At 44.5% G+C, this 23,134-nt stretch overlaps 1 protein-coding gene across 3 annotated transcripts in view; it reads right to left on the reverse strand.

The window, feature by feature from the left end:
* Positions 1 to 23,134, reverse strand: part of Pard3 (par-3 family cell polarity regulator) — a 559,217-nt gene that overhangs the window by 7,269 nt on the left and 528,814 nt on the right. For all 3 annotated transcript variants that reach the window (XM_059263788.1, XM_059263787.1, XM_059263786.1), the window contains exon 23: positions 7,993 to 8,113. In XM_059263788.1, the coding sequence (XP_059119771.1) occupies positions 7,993 to 8,113 (121 nt within the window). The remainder of the gene's footprint in view (positions 1 to 7,992; positions 8,114 to 23,134) is intronic.

Here is a 23,134-nt window from a genome sequence, read left to right on the forward strand (position 1 = left end):
TGTGGTTGGCTTCTGTCTGAAGAGAAACTCTACAGCATAGGTTCTTTTTCTATCAGAAAGCACCTTACATGACGGTAAGGCAATGTCCAGGACAAACATCTCTAAGCAGGTATCCTCAGTCAGCACATATTTAAAAAAATATTCCAATGCAAAAGGTACATGGCAAGTGATTAGACTTTCCGGTACCCCAGTCTGTGCTGGGGGATAGTCACAACCATACCAGCTGGGACAGATGTGTGGCAGAGGCTACACATGCAGTTCCCACAATACATCATGTATCTTCAGCATGAAGAGCACTGAGGGGGCTGGGACATGGCTCCATGGTTAAAGTGCATGCTGTGCAAGTGTAACATCCTGGGTTTGGATCCCCAGAACCTGCCTCAAAGCTGGGCATAGTGGTGGGCTCTTGTAATCCCAGACCAAGGGAAGTGGAGTCAGGACGAGCCCTGGGGCTCACTGACAGCCAGCCTAGCCTAATTGGTGAACTCTACCTTCAGTGAGAAACCTTGTCTAAAGGAAGGAAGGAAGGAAGGAAGGAAGGAAGGAAGGAAATAGAAAAGAAAAGAAAAAAAGAGAGGTAAATGCTCCTAAGGAATGACACCTGAGGTTGATTTCTGGCCTCCATGAGCCTTCACACGTGTGCATGTGTGTGTGAACGCTTGTATACACACACACACACACATACACACAAGAGAGATGAGGTGGTAGATGATAGATAGATAGATAGATAGATAGATAGATAGATAGATAGATAGATAATAGACAGACAGATAGATGATGGAGCATTTCCTCAGTGAGTTCCTGCTTGTACACACACAGCATCCTCCACATTAATGAAGACAGGCATCTTCTCTCCCTTCCATGAGCAGGATGCCACTGAACTGCTGGGTGGTGGTGTGCCTGCAGGAGCCTTGGGGAGCGTCATTGGACAGGCAAATATATAGTGAGAACTGCATGGTTTGCAGAGCACCCCAAAAGTGCCCTGTTTCCTTCCCCTTCACGCACTGTAAGCTACCTATACATGTCAGGTTGTCTGGAAGGCTTTGGCATTCGGCAACGGGGTTTAGTAACCAGTGATTTAAGCTCACGCTGCTTTTTGACACACTGCTTGTGGAGATGTGAAAAGAAAATGTAAGATCTTACAGGAATGCCGGTATATTTTTAAGTTGTTTCTCTCAGCGGCCTGAAAATTTGATTCTGACAGAGGGGAAAAAAATAAGCTGAAGGGCTTTTGTTTCCTCAACTGTGCACTTTCTGACACTGTTCAAACCTTGTCAGTTGTAAGGATCCACTGAAACCCTCTCGGGCTTCAGGAATGATCAGCACAGGGGCTGCAGCATGCACACGTGGATGACTGAGGCGCTGACAGACTGATATCTCCTATCATACAGAAGCTTCAGCCTCCCCATCCATATTTCACCCCCTCTCTCTCCAAGCCTGCAACAGGGCATGCCAGTCACGCCAGTCACCTTCATCTTTTACAGATAACTCTAACAGGCCACGTGTCTCAGGATACGGGACTAGTTCACAGCAACAAGTCAATAAAATCACTCTGGCAAGTTTTACTTTTGTTCCAGATAAAAAGTAACCTCCTGGGCTTGGGAGACAACTCGGCTGATGACTTCCAAACCCAGAACCCACAACAACAACAACAAAGCCAGGTGTGGTGCCCATGACTGTAATCCTAGTACTAGGGGTGCAGAGACCAGAGGATCCCCAGCTGGCCAGCCATCAAAGTAGTGAGTTCCAGGTTCAGCAAGAGACTAGGTCTCAACACAAAGAACACGGATGGCACAGATCGGAATAAAAAATTCCATGAATAAAGAGACGAGGAAGAGAGACCACATAACCCCCCAGAGGAGTCCATGTTCTCACACAACAACAAAGCAGGAGAGGAGAGTGAGTGTTTGCTGCACACACATGAAGCCTGAGTGCAGATCCCCAAGGCCCGCAGGCCAGCCAGCCCAGCCCCATGTGCAGCTCCTCGTTCAGTGAAAGACCTTGTCTCAAAACATATGGCAGAGAGTAATGAAGGAAGTCATATTCTACAGTGACCTCTGGGACACACACACACACACACACACACACACACACACACACACACACCCCATCTCCATACAACACACACCACCCCACACCTGCATAGAACACACACAAAAGAAACAGCTGTACAGAAAACCCACATGCCCACGTCAGTGTCCCAACACTGGGAATTCAGACAAGGAAGTGAAGCTGCTTGAGCTGCAAATTACAAAATCACCTAGGTCTTGTTTGTAATGAAACTGGTTAGAAGAAATGACCTTTTAAATAATAATACTAATAAAAAAACCCCAAGCGCCAGGTCTATATAACAAAAGCTGTAAGATAGAGGTGAGTATGTGACTGTCACAGAGCACAATGGAATCTCTGCCTTAGAACCACCAGAGAAAAATATGCCTGTTGCTTTGTAAGGGAGCTGCAAAATACTGGTCTTTATCATGATTAGAAAAATATTACTTCAGGACTGAGAAAGCTGAAAAATGCTGCTTTCATTCTGTGGGGAAAAAAAATTAGAAGAAATAGCTCCACAAAGTGCCACTGAATTTGCATCAAGTGAGCATTTCTCTTGGCTAATTAAAATTGTTCTTTGATTCTTTTTACAAAAGTAAAAATACAAAATAGCTAAAATAATTAACAGACTAATGAATAAGACTATGTAGATACATGTAAAGTTTCAATAGTAATTAGAACTAGGTAAAACTATAACTTTTTACAGAAAGAAATAAATTTGTTAGTTTATTGAGTTATATACAAATTCCATAATTTAAGACATACCATAACTTAAAACATACCCAGTCATTTAACTTCATATAGATAAGAAAATAGTGTGAAAGCATGCATATACACATATATGTGTACACACCCACACATATATACATACATATATATATGACAATTTGGAGGTTTTCTATTTTCTACTTGAATATACATAATAAAATTTTCTAAGTTTTATATATGCCCAAGTCACATATAGAAAACAAAAAGTAAAATATAACAGTTTGTGTGTTTTAGATAAAAATAATGGCAAAAATTATATCCCTTTAAAGACGTGAGTCCTTATTTAGAAGTTAAATGTACGTTACTCTCATATGATCCCTAATTGATTAAAATGACCCAGTTTAAAGATCTGATAGTAGGTAGAAAGAAATTGTATCCAGTTAAGTCATCTAAGAGTGTAAATCATTCACTCTGGTTTAGTGTGGACACTGCTAACAGTCATCATCTTCTCTAGTTCCCTTATTTACAACTTTAACCACAGTGAAGCCAACTTCTGTCAATCTCCCTTCCAAACACAAACCAGACTGGGACCCTCTTAGCCTCCCAGATCAGACAAGACTGGGGGCCTTCAGTGGGGTGGAGATGAGATGACTTTTTGTCTATTTTGGTGTCTCAGTCCTCTGCCCCATCGTTCTGCCAAGCTCTTGTGGGTTCTGAATGCTAAAAAGCTACAGTGCTCTCAAGAGCCCCTGTAAAGGCGGGGAAGTCCTCAGAACACCGCATCCCCGGATCTTTATAAAGGCCTGCTTTGGTGTTAACACTGTTGGTCTTCATTCACTCTCTCCCATCAGTGCTTGTGCTTACGAGATCTTCCCACCTGAAGCCCCTGGTACCCTGAGAACTAGGGACAGATCTACAGAGCAGGCTGTTAACACCAGCAGCTCACAGCACCCAGCACCCTCCTCTGTGGGTAGCATGGCCCATGGGTGTATGGAAGTTTGTCTAGAAGATGGTTATAGTGCCCAAAGCACAGGGTCTACTTGGCTGTTAAGGGGCTTTCTCCATGAGGAACTGACACCCCTCAGCTGCAAAAGAGCTCTCTTTAGGGACATTTCCGAGGGAAGCCACCTCCATGCTGTGTGAGCTGAGGTCACAGTGAGAGGTTTAAATGAAAGCCGTGACTTCGGAAGCAAGGACAAGGAGCAACAGCTGCAGCCGCTGCACATGTGATTAAAACCATGACAACAAAAACTGAACCGCTGTCTTCTCAACCCCCCTGGACCACGGGCGGCACCCAGGGATGCAGAACAACCCTTTCTTGCACTGGGCTCCTGAGGAGACCAGGCAAAGCCCTGGAGGGACAGAAAGAACCATTGTAAACCCGCACCAGGAAGATGGAGGAAAAGGTTCCTTTAAAGCCCGCAAGGAACAAAGCAAGTACAGGAAAGACGAGGCCATTCACAATGCCCAGGGTCAGTTTTCTCCTTGAAGGACTCAAGTACTTCCAGTCACTACTGACCAGGGATGGAAAGGAATTAGCAATACTATTAAAGTCTCCATTATCCCATTTCTCCGTTGTCTCAGCCTGCGCATCTCCTTGTGTGCCACGCTAGGTGTCTGAGGGGTTCCACTGGCAGGCTGTACTCTGGTGTGGACAGCCTGCATTTTAATTCCTTTAGAGCAACTGTCGGTTCTGTCCATACCCGAGCACCTCGTAATAATGAGCACCCCAGCTACTGCTCAGTCACGTGCCCTAAGTTGCCTTATGGAAGAGTTACAGCAGTATGCTGCTCTGTTAGGGCTGCACCTGCAATGAGGTGGGGAAGAACCTGCTTTTCCTCTTCCTCAACCTGGGAGAGAAAATGCTCCAATTAGAGCTCAAAAATTTTCTGGGCCTGTGCTCCTGTAAAGGCCTTTTGTCCCACAACAGCTCTTTCCAACCCAGACCGTGTCATGAACAAAGGCCCATGAGCAGGTGCATTCCACACTGCTGGGGTTTACAGTGAACATTTCCAAAACAGATGAGTTTTTAGGGCTACCTGCAGTCATTTTTGCCACAGGAAGCTCTGTCGTTGAAGTTGTTGGCTAAGATACTCTCTATGTGATGCATCTGTAGATGGAGTCATTGGCTAGGAAACTCTCTGCGATACCTCTGGCTGGACTGTGCATGAGTATTACAGCTTATGTGTGCTACGTTTTCCAGGCAGCTTGAAGATGAACTTGAAGTTCTTTAAGAATAAAATGAGTGTGGACTGTTCCAACATGTGAGGCTATGCTCTGACACCTTCCGAGGACGGGATGCTACAAGGTCAGCAGACACGTGGGAAGAAAGAAGATTCCTAGCTCTGGAAGGGACCAGGGAAACCAGAGGAGTTACTCTCTGAAGAAGCTAGCAGCTCTCATGGAGGGAAGAGGGAGAGCTGATGTGAGGATTACTGTGCAGAGCGGAATGATAGCTACCATTAGCTCACTTACGTCATCAGCAAAAGAGAGAATTCTCGGCAAGATCTCAATTGTTTGCAAACGAAAAAGAAAAAGAGAGGAAAAGGTCAACTTCTGATCCACAATTGAGGAAACTATTCCATGCCTAAGGTAACCAATTCGTCACCCGAGTAATTGCCGGCTCTGTCATCACAGGAAACAATACATAGGCCACGCTGTCTGTCTAGAGTTTCAATGGCATCTGGCACACTGTAATTTGACCTATGACCTTTGGTAGTCAAGTTTCCAAAGCACAGAAATTTTTTCCGGTCTTTTCTCTAGAGTGATTGCTCCTATTAAAAAGATAATGTGGAAACACCCAAATCACAGACACTTCTTCATTCAGACTGAGATATAATCCTTCCAAATTCTCTCTGTGAAAATATCCTGTACTGAGAGGACACTCACTTGGCCTCAGACTTGAAGTTCCTTTATGTGGGCACAATGTGACCAGTCAGAAGCCAGAGTGGTAACCACACCTGTAATCCTAGCACTTGGGAGGCTGAGGCAGGAAGATTGAGAGTGGCTTTCTTTGTATCACCTTTGCTGCAGGGTTTTAGGGACAGACAGTCTTTCACAGATTTGTTCTTCTGTACTGCATGATAATGGGGCATTGTGAGCATTCCGGAAGCCTGAGAAGTCAAGCCATTAACTGAAAAGTGAGTGATGGGAAGATGCTTGTCTGAAAGCCGCATTCTTAGGTTCCTGACAGTGGCCCTCATGGCAGGGTGTGGGGACTGTCAAACCATGAGGAGCTTGCAAGTTAGAGCGGGGTAAGTGACAACTGCTTCCCTCCATGGTGGCTGCTTTCTTCTCAGGTTTCCCACTGTCCCCAGGACTCTCTTCAGATGTAGTTAACTATACATCACATAAGAACCCTGCTTTAGGAAACCTCTTAGGGATAGATGGAGTCAATTACACCAAACAACACCAGTGCATTAGCACAATCCCATCCTGTTGCTACAGAGATGACTCAATTCACCAGAAAATAAATCAAATCCCTTATAATGAAAGCCCCTCTCAGAGCAGAACAGCTCTAGAGGACAAGTGGAAATCTGTTTCAGTGTTGAATCAGTGTATAACACCCACGGCCAGGCAAGGATGGGCTTCGTGGGGGCATTTTCACACCCAAATGCTGCTCTCACACTGCCAACTGCCATTCCTCTCTTGATCTGAGGTGAGGCCTATCCCCCTGATGCAGCTTCCACACCTTTTCCACCTCCTTTCAGCTCTAAATCAATCTTCCATCAGAAGCAAGGTTTCTTGCTTCACAGAGTACACAGGATGAAGTCGGTATCGGGACCAAGAAGGGCCCCAAAGACCACCCTGACATTCCAGGAAACATACTTGGTGAAGATGAGCATGGCTGCACTCTCTGGGATCCCCACTTTTACTCAGTCCTCCCTCAACCCAGCCACCTGTCGGGTTCACTTCAGCTGGGAGGCTCGTCCTTCCTCTGACCAAGAAGGGGCATGTGCCCTCAAGTCTTTCCTAATACCATTCTTCCTCTGCCACATCCAGAAAAGTGGCACAATGTATTTTATTCCCAGAATTTTTCTGAAGGGACTCAGCAAGGTCTAGGCCCTGGTCTCCTCTGCCTCTGCTCCTCAAGTGCAAGGATGGCATAGCTCTTCCCACTACAGTTCTGAGGCTTCTGGCCATTCTTGCATCTTCTTGAGCCACCGTGGTAGTCCATCTCCCAGCTGCACAGGTCCCCTACCCAGACTGAGCAATCCTGATCCAGAATCCTCATCAGGACATCCTGGCCTTCTGCCTGTTGGTCTCTTCCATCTCAGTCATAGAGCTTCTCTGCAAATATGTCTCCTTGGTTCTTAGTGGGGGCTGAGCTACCAGGAGGATAGGAAGTTCCAATGCTCAGAGCTGCACTGGCCTACGTGAGCAGTTCTTTCTGACTCTCTCTCTTCCCAGAGAGCCTTCAAAACCTTCTCTGTCTCCAACCCCAACTCTGCTCCCATCCCTCTACTCCTAGAAGTGCCAACAGGTCTCACAGATGTGAAATGCAGGAAACAAGAGTAGCAGCCACAGTTTCATTCTAAAGAAGTCTCTGAAGTGGCTGCATGGAGGATGGATGAGAGGGGAAGACAGATAAACAGGGATTTAACAAATACTTGGCTCAGCTGGCAGAGTGCTTGTCTGGCATGCATGAAGTCCTGGATTTGATGCCCAGCACCACAGAAAAGTGGCATAATGATGCACACATGTAGTACCACACTTGGGAGGCAGAGGCAGGAGGATCAGGAGTTCAAGGTTATCCTTGATTATACAGTGAGTTTGAGGCCAGTCTGGGACATATGAGACCCTGTCTCAATAAAACAAAACAGAACAAAACAAAACAAAACAAATATCAAGGGGGTTGGAGAATAAAGAACCAAGAATTACCAACCTGTCTCACAGACACAAATGAGCAGGAGCTGAACTTACTTTGTCTCTGCTCCACAGAAAAGCACTGAGTAAACCTAATCAACTCAGTTGAGAGCAGACGTTCTTTGGTGGTGTCTCGTCTTATGACTATTTGAACCTATTACACGGTGGACAGATGGTGGAACAAGATATAAAATGAAATTAGCAATGATGAAACCCAGATGGAAATGAGGGAAAGGTCAGAGTGCTAAAGGTCAGAGGGACTGGGCTCCGTCTTGTCTTATTTCATAAAGGACTGAGGTCATAGCTCAGGGGCCTCTCTTACGGGGCAGCTGTTAGCCCCGATGCTGGCCTGAGGAACCAGACACTCACCCAAGACTGCTCAAAGCTGTAGGTACGGCGCCGGTCCTCCACATCCTCATCCTGTTTGGCTTGCTGGAACTCTTGCCGCAGACGCTGTATCCGGTCATGGTTGCTCGGAGTGGATCGGCTGCTAAAAGAGCAGAGGCAGCAGTAAGCACCCTCAAGAACAGTCACCATAAACCGCAGTGGGCTAGGGAAAGGGGGCAGCTAGCTGTGGAACGTTACTGAAACAGGAAGTGAATGTTCACAACAAAATCCGGGCATTTGAAATGTTCGTTTGTTCTCAGGGCTTAGGCTCACTGTGGCTATTCCAGCAGAGATCTGAGAGGGTGAAACATGTTTGGAGAGAGATCTTTTTTTTTTTTTTGTAGTGACCTTTCAAAGCCTTACTTCCTTTCTATAATCTGGTTAGGTGCCGGCAGTGAAGGTCTGAAAGATGTGGCTTTGGACATCAGAACAATTAGGGTCCAGACTAGCTCCTCCAGCTCCCTAGCCTGGGGCACACCATTCTTGTATTTTTACATATGAAGCAGAGATAATTATCTTCCATAAATATCATCTGTAACCAAGTGTGATGACACTCCCCACCCCCAACAAACAAACAGCAACAACACTCAGCCTCACAAGCGAGGTGTTGCAGCATATACCTATTCCAACATTTGGGTGGGAGGCTGAGGCAGGAGGATTGAAAGTTCTAGCCATGCCTGGGCAGTTTAGTGAGATCCTGTTTCAAATTAAAATCTAAACCAAAAATTAAAATGGGGCTGGAGATGTAGCTCAGTGATACAGTGCTGGTCAAGCATGTTCTTTCTGCAGAGCTGCAGACAAAAAAATGCATATGCATCTGTGTGGGTGTCTCTGTGCATACATGACTGTATGTCTGTGCATGGATGTGTGTGTGTATCTGTGTGTGGTGTGTGTCTGTGGTCTGTGCACCTCTGTTTGTGTGTGAAGTGTATATGTGATGTATCTGTGTATGTGGTGTATGTAATGTGTCTCTGTCTCTGTGTACATGAATACACATGTATATCTTTACAGATATGCAGAACATGAATACATGTGTATATTTTTATAGATATGCAGAATTATAATCACAACACTATTATATGTGTATATGTATCTTTGAGTATGGATGTGCATACGTGTGTGAATGTGTGCATGATCTCACAGATATGCAGGATGACATCATATTGCTGTTTCATCAGCTTCTTATTTATATGTCATCGAGGCCTTGAACAAAATGTGATTTTCATGGTATGATGAGAAACATAGAAAAATCAGGTTACGGCGGTGTTTGAGCAAAGCACTTGCTTAAACAATGACAAACAATGACAAGCTTTCACTCTGTACAGCGCTGGACTTCCTTTTGTAGTGAGAACAGCTGTAATCGGGTAGAGAAGGCAGCACTTGCCCTCACCCCACCAAGTGTGGAAACCGACATTTTAAGGAGGTAAGTGGCAAAGGTTTTGAGTGGGTCAGTCTGAGAAGATGAGAGTTAACAGGTCTGTAAATGTGCTGTTTGAAATCATGCAAGCTTCTCACACAGTCTCCAAAGTTCCCTCCATGCTTCTGAGGCATGCAGGCCGCTATTCCCAGTGGCTTATAAAAATACAGATACAGCCATTTCTTGTTCCAGCACATTAGCACTGGCTACCAACCTATAGTTCTTTCTTTTCCATGTGACCAGTGACTACCTGGGCACACAATGGTCTGGCTGCCAGCACAAAGCGACAGACACTGAGCAGTGAGGAAAGGGACAGTGGTTTTCTTGCTCCCAACCTACATCAATGGGAGGATGAGCAGAGGCAAGACTAACTATCCAAGTGCCCCGACCTCACCAGGATCACTGCACAACTCTTCTGTACGTTAATGCAAGGGATGAAAACCAGCCTTCCACTGTCTGTGATGAGCTGGAAGTCATTCCCCAACAAGGTGGCTGACCCAGTGTCCTTCATTTTAGGACTGGGTAACCTCAGTGGCATTCTAGGATCAGCCCTGGAAGTCACCTGGGCCCTGGTTTCCCAATCTGCCCAACCAGTTTCCCTTTCTTCCCTCTACCTTCTTTCAGCCTGTGTTCTAGAGAATCAGACCAGCTTGCCCTAGACCAGCTAAACCGGTGGCGCTTTCCTGGCTTAAGCTGAAGGCAGGCTGCAATGGTTTCATGATTGATGATGATTTCCCAGGATGGGAAGGCCATCAAGCGCCCTTTGGGAATAACCATTGGCAGTGTGGAGGTAAGACCTGGCTTTGAGAGAGGGAACTATTGCACCAGCCTACTTGTTTCCCAGGCCAGACTGTGACGGGCCAATCATTCAAATCTGGGCTTTGAAAACTCTGATGCCCTCTTTTGCCAAGAAAACCAAAGGAGATTTAAATATTCATTAGCAATAGTGACTAATCCCTATACATCCCAATCAACCTAGATTAGGGCTGGTGCCAACTTAAAGCTGGTCTTTTCTTTTCTTCCTATCCCCCCACCCCCAACGTTGGTGAGGAATAAATAAAAACAGCACCAAAGTAGATTCAAGAGATGACTGAAACTAAAGAAGTCATAATGAGGAGTCTAGAAACTGCAATTTCCAGAGATCTAAACAGAGATGATGGGGGTTTAGGATGTTCTCTATAAACAGACAAAAGACAGCTTTGGTCCAAATGCTAGCACTTAGCCTCCTCTTGCAATACTGGCTTTTGTAGTGTGACTGGTCTGTGTGTGTGTGTGTGTGTGTGTGTGTGTGTGTGTGTGTGTGTGTGTGTGACTATTTGAAGAAAATTGGCTTTAGTTCAGTAATGATGTGGGTTTTGTTCTGCTGTGTTCCGGGTCCTGTTCTACAGAGAATTCTGGCCCAGTGTGCGTGCATGCTGCAGTGGGACTTGGAGGTCCATGGAAAGCAGACTGCACAGGACACATGGCATGGAGCCCTCTGGTGGGCCTTGCATGTTTCCCTGATGGTGGCTGATGCATTCATTTGTGCTAAGTATAACTGGAGTTTCTGCAGGCCTGCTGACTGGATGCTCCTGGATTATAGGGTGAGGGCATAGGTTGCACAGCCATGCCTGTCTGCACTCACTGAACAAAGAATGACCACCCTAGAGAATATGGTAAATGTGCTGCTTGTGAAGGCTGAGACTGCCAGTCAGGGCAGGGCTCAGGCTTACATTCAACAACCAGGATTTATAGTTGGGCAGCCTCCAATGACTCACTGGCAATTAGTGGGAATGAAGGGTCCATAACACAGGAGTTCCACATACAGTCCATGATAAGTGGGGGTGATGTGTGGGGCAAGATGGGGAGGCTCTTGGTTCCAGCAGGCCAGAGGGATGTGGCACACTGATGCCCTCCAATTTACCTTTGGTGTGTGGGGGAATGTGTATGTGTACGCTCATGTTTCTGTGGGTACAAGCCCATGTACAGGTCATGTGGAAGGCATAGGTCAACCTGGATGTTCTCTCTCAGGTGCCATTTAACTTGTTTTATCCTACAGAGCCTTACTAGGACCTGGGACTCACGGATTATACTAGGCTGGCTGGCCAGCAAGCCCCAGAATTTACCTGTCTCCATTTCTCTAGTGTTGGGACCAGGCCCAGCTTTTTACATGGGTGCTGGAGGTCCAACTCAGCTCCTGATGTGTGCACAGTAAGAACTTTACCAACTCCTAGCCACTTCCATTTTTAAAAAAGAAATTATACAGTTTTTACCCTAAATTTAATCATTGACTTAATTTATTCTTTGATTCAAGACAAGCCAAACACAATAGGGTGGTTGGCCGCCAGCAGCCACCTCCACTTTATATTCTGCAGCTGCTCTTTCCTGTTTGCTTCCCTAAGCCATTTATTTCTACTGCATCAAGGTGAGGACCATGGTCCCTGGACAGCAGTCCTGAGAAAGAGATGCAGTCAGTTCTCCAGAGAGCTCATCCTTGGGCTCAAATGTCACTGGGTAGGAAATATTGGTGGGGGGGCGGAATTGTTAAGATCATAACTTGAAATTTTTTTACTATATATTTTTATGCATATGGGTGCATGTGTATCTGTACATCATGTACATGCAGTGCCTACAGAGGCCAGAGGATGGCATCAGATCCCCTGGGACTGGAGTTATAAAAGGTCGAGGCAACATGTGGGTGCTGGGAATTGAACCCAGGTTCTCTGGAAGAAGAACCAATGTGCTTAACCACTTTGCCATCTCTCTAGCCCCTTAACTTATTTTTAATTAATTAATTTATTTGGTTTTTAGAGACAGGATTTCTCTGTATAGCCCTGGTTGTTCTGGAACTCACTCTATAGACCAGGCTGGCCTCGAACTCATGAGATCCACTTGCCTCTGCCTCACAAGTGCTGGGATTAAAGGCATGTGCTGCCACCACCTGGCACCCCTTAACTTTTAAAAGTCCCCTTAACATGGGACTTTGTCACACCACTCATTAAAATCACAAGAATGCAACCTCTGTTGGCACTTGAGACATTGCCCTTTTATTGTGTGTATGTGCACCGTGTAGAGAAGAACTTGCAGACGGTGGTTCTCTCCTTCCACCACTCAGGTCGCCGGCTTGACAACAAGAGCCTTTACCAACTGAGCCACTTCACCAACCCATGACTGACTTAAATTGTTATTCCATACATAATTAAGCACACTGGTAGGTTATATAGCACTCATATGTCATTAGGTGTTACAAATCTAGACAGGATTTAAAGTATATGGGCATATGTTCACAGATTTCTATGCAAATGTCCTTCAACATCAAGTAAGAAATTTTGGCATCCACAAATTCTGGTATCCAAAGGGATGTCTGGTGCCTACTGAAGTGTACCAACAATCTGACAATCTGTCCTTAGAGCCCTGCTCTCCTAATCTACCCTCTCCTTCCAATGCAAGCTGAGCCTGGACATACTTTCTTGTGGGCTTGCCTTCTGACCTACCTTCCTAGATGAGCAAAGAGGGTTTGCAGAGAGAAAAGGATCTGTGATGTGATCTGATGAATGCCTTACAGACTGAAAATACCTTAACATTTACACTTTTTAATTATGCAACAGAAATCTGGAAACCTGGAAGCAAGGTTAGAGCATTAAGACCAAATTCAATGGAAGAGAGGCAACCATACACTTGTTAAACAGGCATCACCACCTTGGTGCCTCTGGTCATGCACATGGAAGGAAGAAAAGACATGGAAACCAATTTGAAGGTGGACAACATGCAACTAGATTGTGGCCAGCCTTCCCTGGTCCATGCAGGCGACAGTGATGATTAGATCTGACAGTGAAAAAGAGAACAGCTAAATGGGGTAAGGGATGCATTTGCTCCCATTTTTCTTTCCTTCCCACCCTCTCTTTTTCAGCTTTCAGAATTCTACAGGAAATTAAACTCCACCTCCATGAATCCTTTCCTAACTTCCCAGGGCAGCTTTGTACTTAATTTCCCCCCAGCTATCCTCTGATGTAAGCCTGTGTTACAGTCCTTTCAGGACGAGCATGCAAATATCTCTTTCTCAGTCCTGTCCATGATCATCATCAGTGGCTTGTGACAGACTGCATTATTCAGCAAATATTTGTGAAGGGCATACTTTAAAGTGGCCCCCACATCCCTCACCTTCTAGTGGGGTCACTGTTGTTGAGTGCATGTGACTACACTTATATGACAACCTAAGAATATAGCATCCATCCTGATCCATCCTGCTTACCTCTGGAATCGAGCTGCCTACTCCGAGTTCCATAGCTGCAAAGGACAAGCAAGGAGGCCAGGACTTCCCCAGCACAGCCTCCATGTAATAGCCAGCCTTGCTGACCTCCTCACTGTCCACTATGAGACCCACAGAAATGGAATATAAAATGTGCTGTTTGAAATGACTGAACTTGTGTTAATTTGTCAGGCAGAAAAAGAAAACACTGACACTGGTCATGGCCAGATGACTTACTCTGTCCAACAGGATGTCTATGGATGAGATACAGCAGGGATTTTAAATGTGATTGCCAAGGGTCTGCTCTCTTGTGTTCTTGACTACCACCTGACAAGAACATTTCCACAGTATAAGAATATAACAAGAACTGGGGAAATAGCTCAGTAACTTTCATGTAAGCATTCCCAAAACCCATGTAGAAAAAGTCAGGCATGTTGGCACATACTTACAATCTGTGCATTAGCTAGGGTTTCTATTGCTATGATAAAACACCGTGACCATAAACAACTTGGGGAAGAGAGAGTGTCTTCTAGCTTACAACTCTCAGCCACGCCGGTCTCCACCCTCAGCCACTTCACTTTTGCTCTATCCTCAGTCCTAGCAATTTACTTTCTGGCCTAAGCTCAAAATAGTATTCCAAATGCTAGTGAATTTCACACCTGTGCTTTGCACCCAATTACTGAGGATGCAAAGGGGCCATTATTCTATTCCTAATTAAAACACAATAAGTTAATTTCCAGATATTTCAGATCCTGGAAATAATGCAATCCACACTCAATCAAGCTTTTTCCTACTGGGAAGTTTCCATCACTTTGACAGTATACTATTCTCTCTCTCTCTCTCTCTCTCTCTCTCTCTCTCTCTCTCTCTCTCTCTCTCTCTGTGTGTGTGTGTGTGTGTGTGTGTGTGCCAGAAGATGGTGTTAGATTTTTTTTTTCTTGATCACTCTTCACGTTATTTTTTAAGACAGGGTCTTTTGCTGAATCTGGTGCTCACACTCACCAACTATGCTCAGCTGGTGCTCACGCTCACCTATTGCGCTGAGCTGACAGGTGAGCTAGCCTGAGGATCCTCCTGACTCTGGCTCCCCAGTACTAGGATCGCAGGTGTGCACCACTGCAAGTCCTTTTATACATGTGTCCTGAGATCAAACACAGGTTTTCAAGCTTGCAAAGCTGAGCCATCTCCCCACTTCTGAACACTGTTATCTTTGAAAACACGTGGACTGGGAGAAATGAGTGAAGGAAAAGGAGTTCCTAGTAGAACTCCCTTCTTCTGGTGTCCAGCTTTTACATCCCTGTTTTGTCCCAACACTGAGTCTGCAGTGCAGATGTTTCATGGATGTCACTTAAAGCAAAAGGGACATTGGAACAGAAAGAGTGATGGTGGGAGCAACAGATGTGGGGCATACTTGTCAAGCAGTCTTGGAAACAGGCAGCCTCGACAACCAGCAACACCTCACATCATTAAGCAATGTCTCACTGTGATGTCAAGTGTAGATGTGAGGGGTTGTAAGCCTTCAGAACAGACAGTCAGCACGAAAGCGTGGAGGCAACCAAACTTTTAAACAGAGATGGCAAATCACGGATGGGGTGCCTCTGCACTCAAGGGATCCAAACAGCAGCACCAAATTACAGCACCAACTCGGAGCCAAGGAAGCCACCTTCCTGACACTGAGGTGTGTTCTGTGCTGATTAGCAATCCCATAAAATAGTCCTGATCTTGCCATTGCCAGAGAAATAGTTTTCATCTACAGATGTCAGAAGTAAGTTCTTAATTACTGTAAATTAGTAAGCAAATACAGATTCCTCATTAAACTCATTACACCCATCTGTTAGAAGGGAGAGCTCGCATTTGTTTTTCCTCCTGGCATTCAAGTCTGGAGCGGTCTGCTCAACCGGAGGAACAAGCAGCAAGGCAGGGGTGGGTGTAATGGAGACCTGTCCTCTGAGACATGCTTATTCTTAGGAAGATGACAATGAATTTGAGGCCTCCACATCGTAAGTGTGTGTGTGTGTGTGTGTGTGTGTGTGTGTGTGTGTGTATGTGTGTGTGTGTGTGCACGCACGTACGTGGTATCTGCGAGCATTAGGAGATATGCGTGTGAGGGTGCAGACCAGAGGTTGGCACCTGGTACCTTCCTCAATTGCTTTCCGTCTTATTGTCTGAGACAGGGTCTCACTGAACCTGGAGCTCACTAACCTGGCTATGAGTTTCAGGGCTCTTCCTGTCCCTGCCTTCCCGGCACGGAAATCACAGGTATGGACCACCATGCCTGGGCTTCTGTGTGAGTGCTGGGGATCTACTCAGACGCTCACGTTCGCATGGCAACAAGCACTGGGAACTAAAGCATCTCTCCCGCACAGCAGCTCTGCTGTCTTCACAAGGGGTCAGATGTTATCACCCCTTCTTTAAAACTTCTGCTGCTTTGGGCGGAAGGGAAGTGTTTCTGTCTAGGCATTCCTCTGCGTCTTGTCACCTGTCCAAGTGACAAAGCCCAAATTGCTGAGTTAAAATTTGGACAGACCAAAATGATGTGGAGCAAACCAGTTCTCAAGCCGGCTGACCGTTAAAGCAGGCTGGTCAGGTATATGGATTCCCACCATTTCCAAGGCTCCAAGGTGGATGAGGAATGGGAAAAGGAGTGGGGAGGCTAAACCAAGAGATGCACTGGCTACCAGCTTACAAATAAAAATAGCTCTTCTGCACAAGCTTCATTAAGTTTTAACAGCAAATATCTTGGGGTTTTACACTCAAGCTGCAGGTCATAAATTCGCAGTACACCCCCCATATGTTCCACAAACACCTGAATTCAATTTCTCTTCAGGCTGTGAAGCAAGAATGTGATGTTCTAATTAATTATGCATGCAAAGTTAGCTTTGAACAGGGGCAGATTTTGTGTGTGTGTGTGATGCAGGAGGGTATTTATAGTGTTTGATATTTTGGGATAGCTCTTTCTCCCATCCTAGTACTTTTCTATTGGTGGGTGAATCTAATTTCACTCAAATATAAGCATCAAATAAATTATGACTGGTAAATACCTTGTAATGTTTTCATTTTCTAGAGATAACCCCAATACATCAGAGATGGAGCCATGGTCTTAGTATTGGGTTAATGGATTTCAGGCAAATAGATCTCTGCCTGTGTACAAATCACTTTAAATAGATCTCTGCCTGTATACAAATCCATCACTTTAAATTGTACAGAGGCATCTAAACAGAGACCAAGTAGCTCTATTTATATGTGTCTATGTGTACATGTGAAATTAGCTACTTAGGGAATACCATGTCACCTTCGGTTTCTTTTTACAGTTTTCCTCATCATCTGTAATACGAAAAGAATTATGAGATGCTTGTGCAAATCCCACAGGCACTCCCCTTGCTCAGCTGATAGAATTCATCTCCAGATTGTGACACCATGATTTGTTGTCCATTTCACACCAATTTCAGTATAATAAATCATAACAAATTAAAACCATATAGCTATACTCTCTGGGTTAAAAAGCTAACCATCAAGACTGTTAATCGCAGGTTTGTTCCGATAAAGATAGCTCTGCGTCCCAGGACGTTCTGTGGATCACAGGGAGGTCATCTCGCTGGTGGGAAGCCTCAGGAATGGACACTGCACCCGTCCTCTGTGGCCCCTGGTAACAACCCTATCATTTTATAAGCAGTTGGGTTTATTACCATCATCACTCTTCCTTATTAGCCTGTCAGTGGTCTCAAGCAGGAGGGAGGGGAATTTAGCTGTACTTTTTGAGGGGAATTCCTCCAGCTGCAGAACACACATGTACACAGACACATACAGCTTCAGGACCCAACAATAAGGATAGAGAGAGAAGTCCACTGGAGCCCTCACTGGCTGGAGCCAGGCACAATTCAGGCTAGCTTCTACCCAGAAGGACTATTGATTGTGGGATGCTAACACTTCAGAGGAAGCACTTGCCTAGGTCACAGAGCAAAATTATTATTATTATTATTATTATTATTATTATTATTATTATTATTAGTTGAGGAGGTCTCACTGTGCTACCCAGGCTGCCCTTGAACTGCTAGGTTTGAGCCATCATCATGCCTCAGCCTCCCAAACACCTGGGGTATGTGCCTCATACCTGGATATTTAAAAAAAAATTATCAGTGTGCTGGTGAGAAGGTTCAGCGGGCAGAGGCACTTTAACACCGGGGTTCAATCCCTGGGACCCACATTGTGCAAGGAGAGAAGTTTCAGATCATCCTCTGACTTCCACATGCACACACTGCTGCACACACATATATACACACATGCGATAAACAAATGAATGTAATAAAATATTTTAAAAGCAACAAAACAAAACCTTAAAAACATATCAGTGTAAAACTGGGTATCCAAGTTTGTATGGGGAAAAAAAAGCCGTATTTGAATAGAACTTTTTAAACAGATGGTCTTTGATGAGAGAACCTGGTGGGGCCGAAAACCCCGGAGACAGCAGAGAGAGGGAGACTGAGTGACCTTATACTCCCTCCCCCTCCTCACTGAAGGAACCGGGCAAAGGGCAGGCAGCAGTCAGAGGCAGGGTCTGGGCTCAGAGTGGGCGGCGCCCCAGCAAGCCACCCTGTGGAGCCATAAAAACAGGTGATGGGAAGAAATTGAGCTGAGGCACACCTACAGATCGAAAAGCAGTTGGGAAGACACCTGTAAGGCGTTACACCTGTGGGAAATCGCACAGGACATTTTTTTTTTCTCTCCATACGCCTCAAGGAGTCATTGTAACCTGGGGTTAGCTGTCAAAGTGTACGTTTCCTAGATAGGTGGCCTCTCCAACTTTCAAATAAATGGTAGGAGCTTGTAAGGCATTTCAGGGGGTGAGAGAGTTGCTGGAAGTTTATGGTTGTGTTATTCATTCAATAAAGCCACCAGGGATGCAAAGGTTAGCCAGCTGTGACCCAGAGTTAAGGTCCGTGCTTCAAGCTGAGGTTAGACATCCAGGAGTCTGATTAAAGAGCAGACAGAATTCAATACCTCCAGGTTAAAAAAAAAATGCAACAGTAGAGAGAAAAAAAAGTAAAAATTAGGATTATGTTGTGAACTTTGAAATAAAAAAGCAATGGAAATTAAGTAACAAAAGATGATAGATTTCAATGACAAAATAAAATGATTATCATGTTCCCTTTTATTAGAGGGGTCTTATCATGCAAGCATAGAAACTAATTATCGAACCATTATTTTAATTCTTTAATCATGACATGATTACATAGAATCCAGGCTAACATTTCCTATGTTTTTGCATTCTCTTGTCTTTAATGATAGCATAATTGCAAAATGCTATAGAAAAGAAAGAGAGCTATATCTTTTATTCTGTTTAAAGGTAAAATCCCAATGTAGTGCAGGGCTTAACGCTATACTGTGTTTTAATTTAAAATAAGGGCTAATTTCTATATGGGTTTTCTGAAATGACTCAAAATAGGAAGCAATATAGTAAGACATATACAGTTCATAATAGAAATCACTTTGAAAACCAAAATTAGAACAGGGAAACACTCCTTTACTTAGGAAAAAGAGAAAGAAAGCCTCAAGAAAATGGAAGAAAGTTGGATACACCCAAATATGAAGGGAAACTTTCTATGTGTCTGTATTAGTTACTTTTTGTTGTGACAAAATTCCATGTGAAAAAGCAGCTCATAGCTGGACCACATTGTGTTGGCTTATAGTCCTGAGGCCATAGGGGGATCACATTGTGTTGGCTTACAGTTCCTGAGGCATGGTCCTCAATGGCAGGACAGCTAGAGATGCATGAGGCAGAAGCAGGAAGCTGAGAGGTCAGTTTCAGCCACAGACATGCAGCAGAGAAAGAACTGGGAAGGAGATGAGGCTATATGCCCTCAGAGCCTGCCTCAATGAATACTTCCTCTACCATGCCACCACCCCCTGAGGGTTCCAAAATCTTCCCAAACAGGGACCAAGTGTTCTAATACACGAGCCTATGGGGGACATTTCTTACTCAAGCTACCACAGTGCCACTGTTTTTCAATATTTTGAAGGACTTTACAATATTTCCCTTGTCTTTACTTCTACTTAGTTTATGGCTCTTATTAATTTCATTACTATTAGTTAACTATTTCTATTTATGATTTGTCCGTGTTACAGCTTAAACTTTTTTATCTGCAGAGGGGAAATTAGTACAAATGCTGGTCAGTCACCTCACCCTCTTTCCTTGGGCTTTGTTACTACACGAGAATACAATCAGTGATTGGAATTGTTCGGGATTGTTGATACAGAGCTAAACTTAGAGTGGCTTGCATGTTTTCAAAGTTCTTTACGTGTATACCATCTACATTTTAAATGCTACCTGAAAGGCTAGCTACCAGCAACCCTGCTCCATGACAGATGCTGCTCTGACCACCCAGTCCCAAGAAACTCTTTCAACTCAAGCTGAGACAGCCAAGATGTATTAATCTGGATTCCTGGTTTGCTACTCTCTCATCAAGGACTGACATGGTTTGCTTTACCTTCCATCTTTTTGCTGGTGATTTCAATCAATATAACTCAATACAATGAAGCATGAGTTATCTGCATGAACTTTTTTTTTTTTTTTTTTTTTTTTTTTTGGTTTTTTGAGACAGGGTTTTGTAGCTAGAGTTTTCCTGCCTGGCCCACAGTCAGGACAAATCTCTCTCACCTGCCAGTCCCACAGCCACTCAGACCCGACCAAGCAAACACAGAGACTTATACTGGTTACAAACTGTATGGCCGTGGCAGGCTTCTTGCTAACTGTTCTTACAGCTTAAATTAATCCATTTCCATTAATCTATACCTTGCCATGTGGCTCGTGGCTTACCGGCATCTTCACATGCTCTTTGTCATCATGGCAGCTGGCAGTGTGTCTCTCTGACTCAGCCTTCCACTTCCCAGCTTTATTCTCCTCCTTGTCCCGCCTATACTTCCTGCCTAGCCAATGGCCAATCAGTGTTTTATTTATTGACCAATCAGCAACACATTTGCCATACAGAACATCCCATAGCAGGGTTTCTCTGTGTAGTTTTGGTGTCTGTCCTGGATCTCGCTCTATAGACCTACATGAACTTTTTAATAAAAACAAACACTTGGGATTCTATAATGATCCTCCTCTTCTAAGTTCCTCTGGTATCTAGACATTTCGGCATGGTATGCCTGTAGATGCACTCTCTGCTGTACTGAAGTATCTCAGTCAACTTCCTGTTAAGGCAGACAAGCACAAGCCTCTTACACAGTGATCCCAATCCCGACCCCTCCCTACTCCCCTATACCCCTACAGTAACAGCATAGTATGGATAATAATGATTTTTCACCTTAGACCAATATTGCTCACTGTTCATTCAGACAGGGAGCTTTGATTATACCACTTTTCTTTTATGGCATTCTTTATTTTCTTTTGTTTCATTTGCTTATTTACGAAGGGTACTCTGAGATGCAGATCAGTCACCAGGTTGGGACCATGTCCACCATGGAAGATCCTTCTCTGAGGCCATTTCAATATCTACCCAGAAGAACCCAGAAACCTTCAGGTTTGGGTCATTCTACCCTCATGTACAAGCTCATAAAGAGACCCATTTTCATACACACACACACACACACACACACACACACACACACACACACCCCTTTTACTCTCTTCGGTTATCATTGGACTTTCTGATTTATGCTATTTTTAATTTTCAAATATCATTTCAATAATCAACTTGGAAGTGCCGGACAGCCCTATATATGACAGCAGAGGAGAAAAATGATCAACAGTCTTGCTCATCTGTAAGCCCTGTTAGCCGCAATAATGACAGGCCTGATTAAGTATGCCCAGCCTACTACTGTAATAGTGGCATGAAGGTTCTGGGAGTAACTAACCATTTCCTGATTAGATTGAAAGTCTGCTCCACAAGATGGAACTCATGCCTGGTACTAATGCATGGGGTGAAAACCAAAACACCAAAAAACCTGACTAACTATGGAAATCAGTGTAGAAAAGGTTACAGCCACATTCCACCCAGCTGCTGTGATTGCTTGCACAGGACTTGGATAAGATCAAGCCATCCCAAATCCCAGCATGGTTGGAGGAGAGGCTCATGAAGTCCAACCCCTATCTAGTGAGCTATTGGCAACTGATAGGTGCTAAGGAAGGGAGAGTCAGTTTTCTTAAGGGATTTGGCATCTCTGAAGCTACCCATGATCCATGATCTAGTAGATGGTCCTGCACCCATGCTCATACAAGTGGACTCAGTGGGTTAAAAAAGAAAAAGAGTTGGGAAGGAGAAGTGGGAAAAGGAGGAGAACTAGAGGGGAGTGAAGGGATGGGTTTGCATAAAATGTGTAATATGCGTGTACAAAATTCTCAAACAATAAAAAATTCTGAGAAAATACTCCAATTCAGTATAACAATAAAAAAGAATAAACTAGGCACATGGGTACTCACAATAAAATTTCAATATATGGACTATGTGACTACAAGGTAAAAATGAAGGTTGTCTGTGACAGTAACCACACCACATGGGTATGACACAGTAATTTATGTACTCCTTTAAAAGGAAATGCACACAATTTACTTAAATACTAGTTTCTTTGAGACAGGGTCTGGCTATATACTCCTGGTTGGTTGTGAACTTGGGGCGATCCTCCCAGCCTTCTGAGTGCTGGGATTACATGTGCACATCACTCCACCAGCTTCAAAAATAAAGCCACCTATAGAGCCCCAAATGGAAACCCATTTTTAAGGTTCAGCCCAGTCCTCTGACCCCACCCCTCCTCCCCCATCTTACATTCTGGCACTGTGCTCAAAGTAGTCTTCCTTTCTTTGACATCTCTTTAGCTGTAACACATGTTTACTCCCAGTGGTCACCATGGTGATTACTGCATTCAATTCTTCACCCAGTTCCATCATGTGCTGCCTTTACTCTTCCTTCTACCAGAGAACTCGCAGCTCCTCATTCAGAATTCTTCAAATTGCTTCCTGGTGTGGGTGGTAAGGAGTGGGTGGTGCTGTTCCTCACAGGCTAGCCTGCCCACAATTATGGAGCTCTGAGGACACAGTTATAGGCCCTGGCATAGCCACCCCCCCTTTTTTTCTTTCACGACTGATACATGTGAATGGATACAAGCCAACTCAATTTGGTACAGGATCCTAAATAATGAGAGTCACAGAAAAAGAAATGGATAATCTGATTATCTGGAAGTCGGCCAAACGCTCCTTTGAATGTGTCAATCCTTCTGTTTAGTCTTCTAGAAAGCAGTGTCTCTTCCACTTTGAAAGGGAATCATCAGTTACTACTTCTCTAACTCTTGAGAAACACGCCGAGGTTCTTCATGACCAAGAGTGTTCATGGCTGAACTCTCCAAGGTCTCTGCACCCCCACAGTCTTGCTGATGAATGTCAGCAGCAGCACTTTCACAGACATGGAACTTTCTGTAAAGTTTAATTTGCAGACATATTCGCCAATTCTGCTTTTGTTTCATTTCTAGTTAAATGTCACATTATT

Source organism: Peromyscus eremicus, chromosome 5, assembly GCF_949786415.1.
Source record: "Peromyscus eremicus chromosome 5, PerEre_H2_v1, whole genome shotgun sequence".
Taxonomy (NCBI): Eukaryota; Metazoa; Chordata; class Mammalia; order Rodentia; family Cricetidae; genus Peromyscus; species Peromyscus eremicus.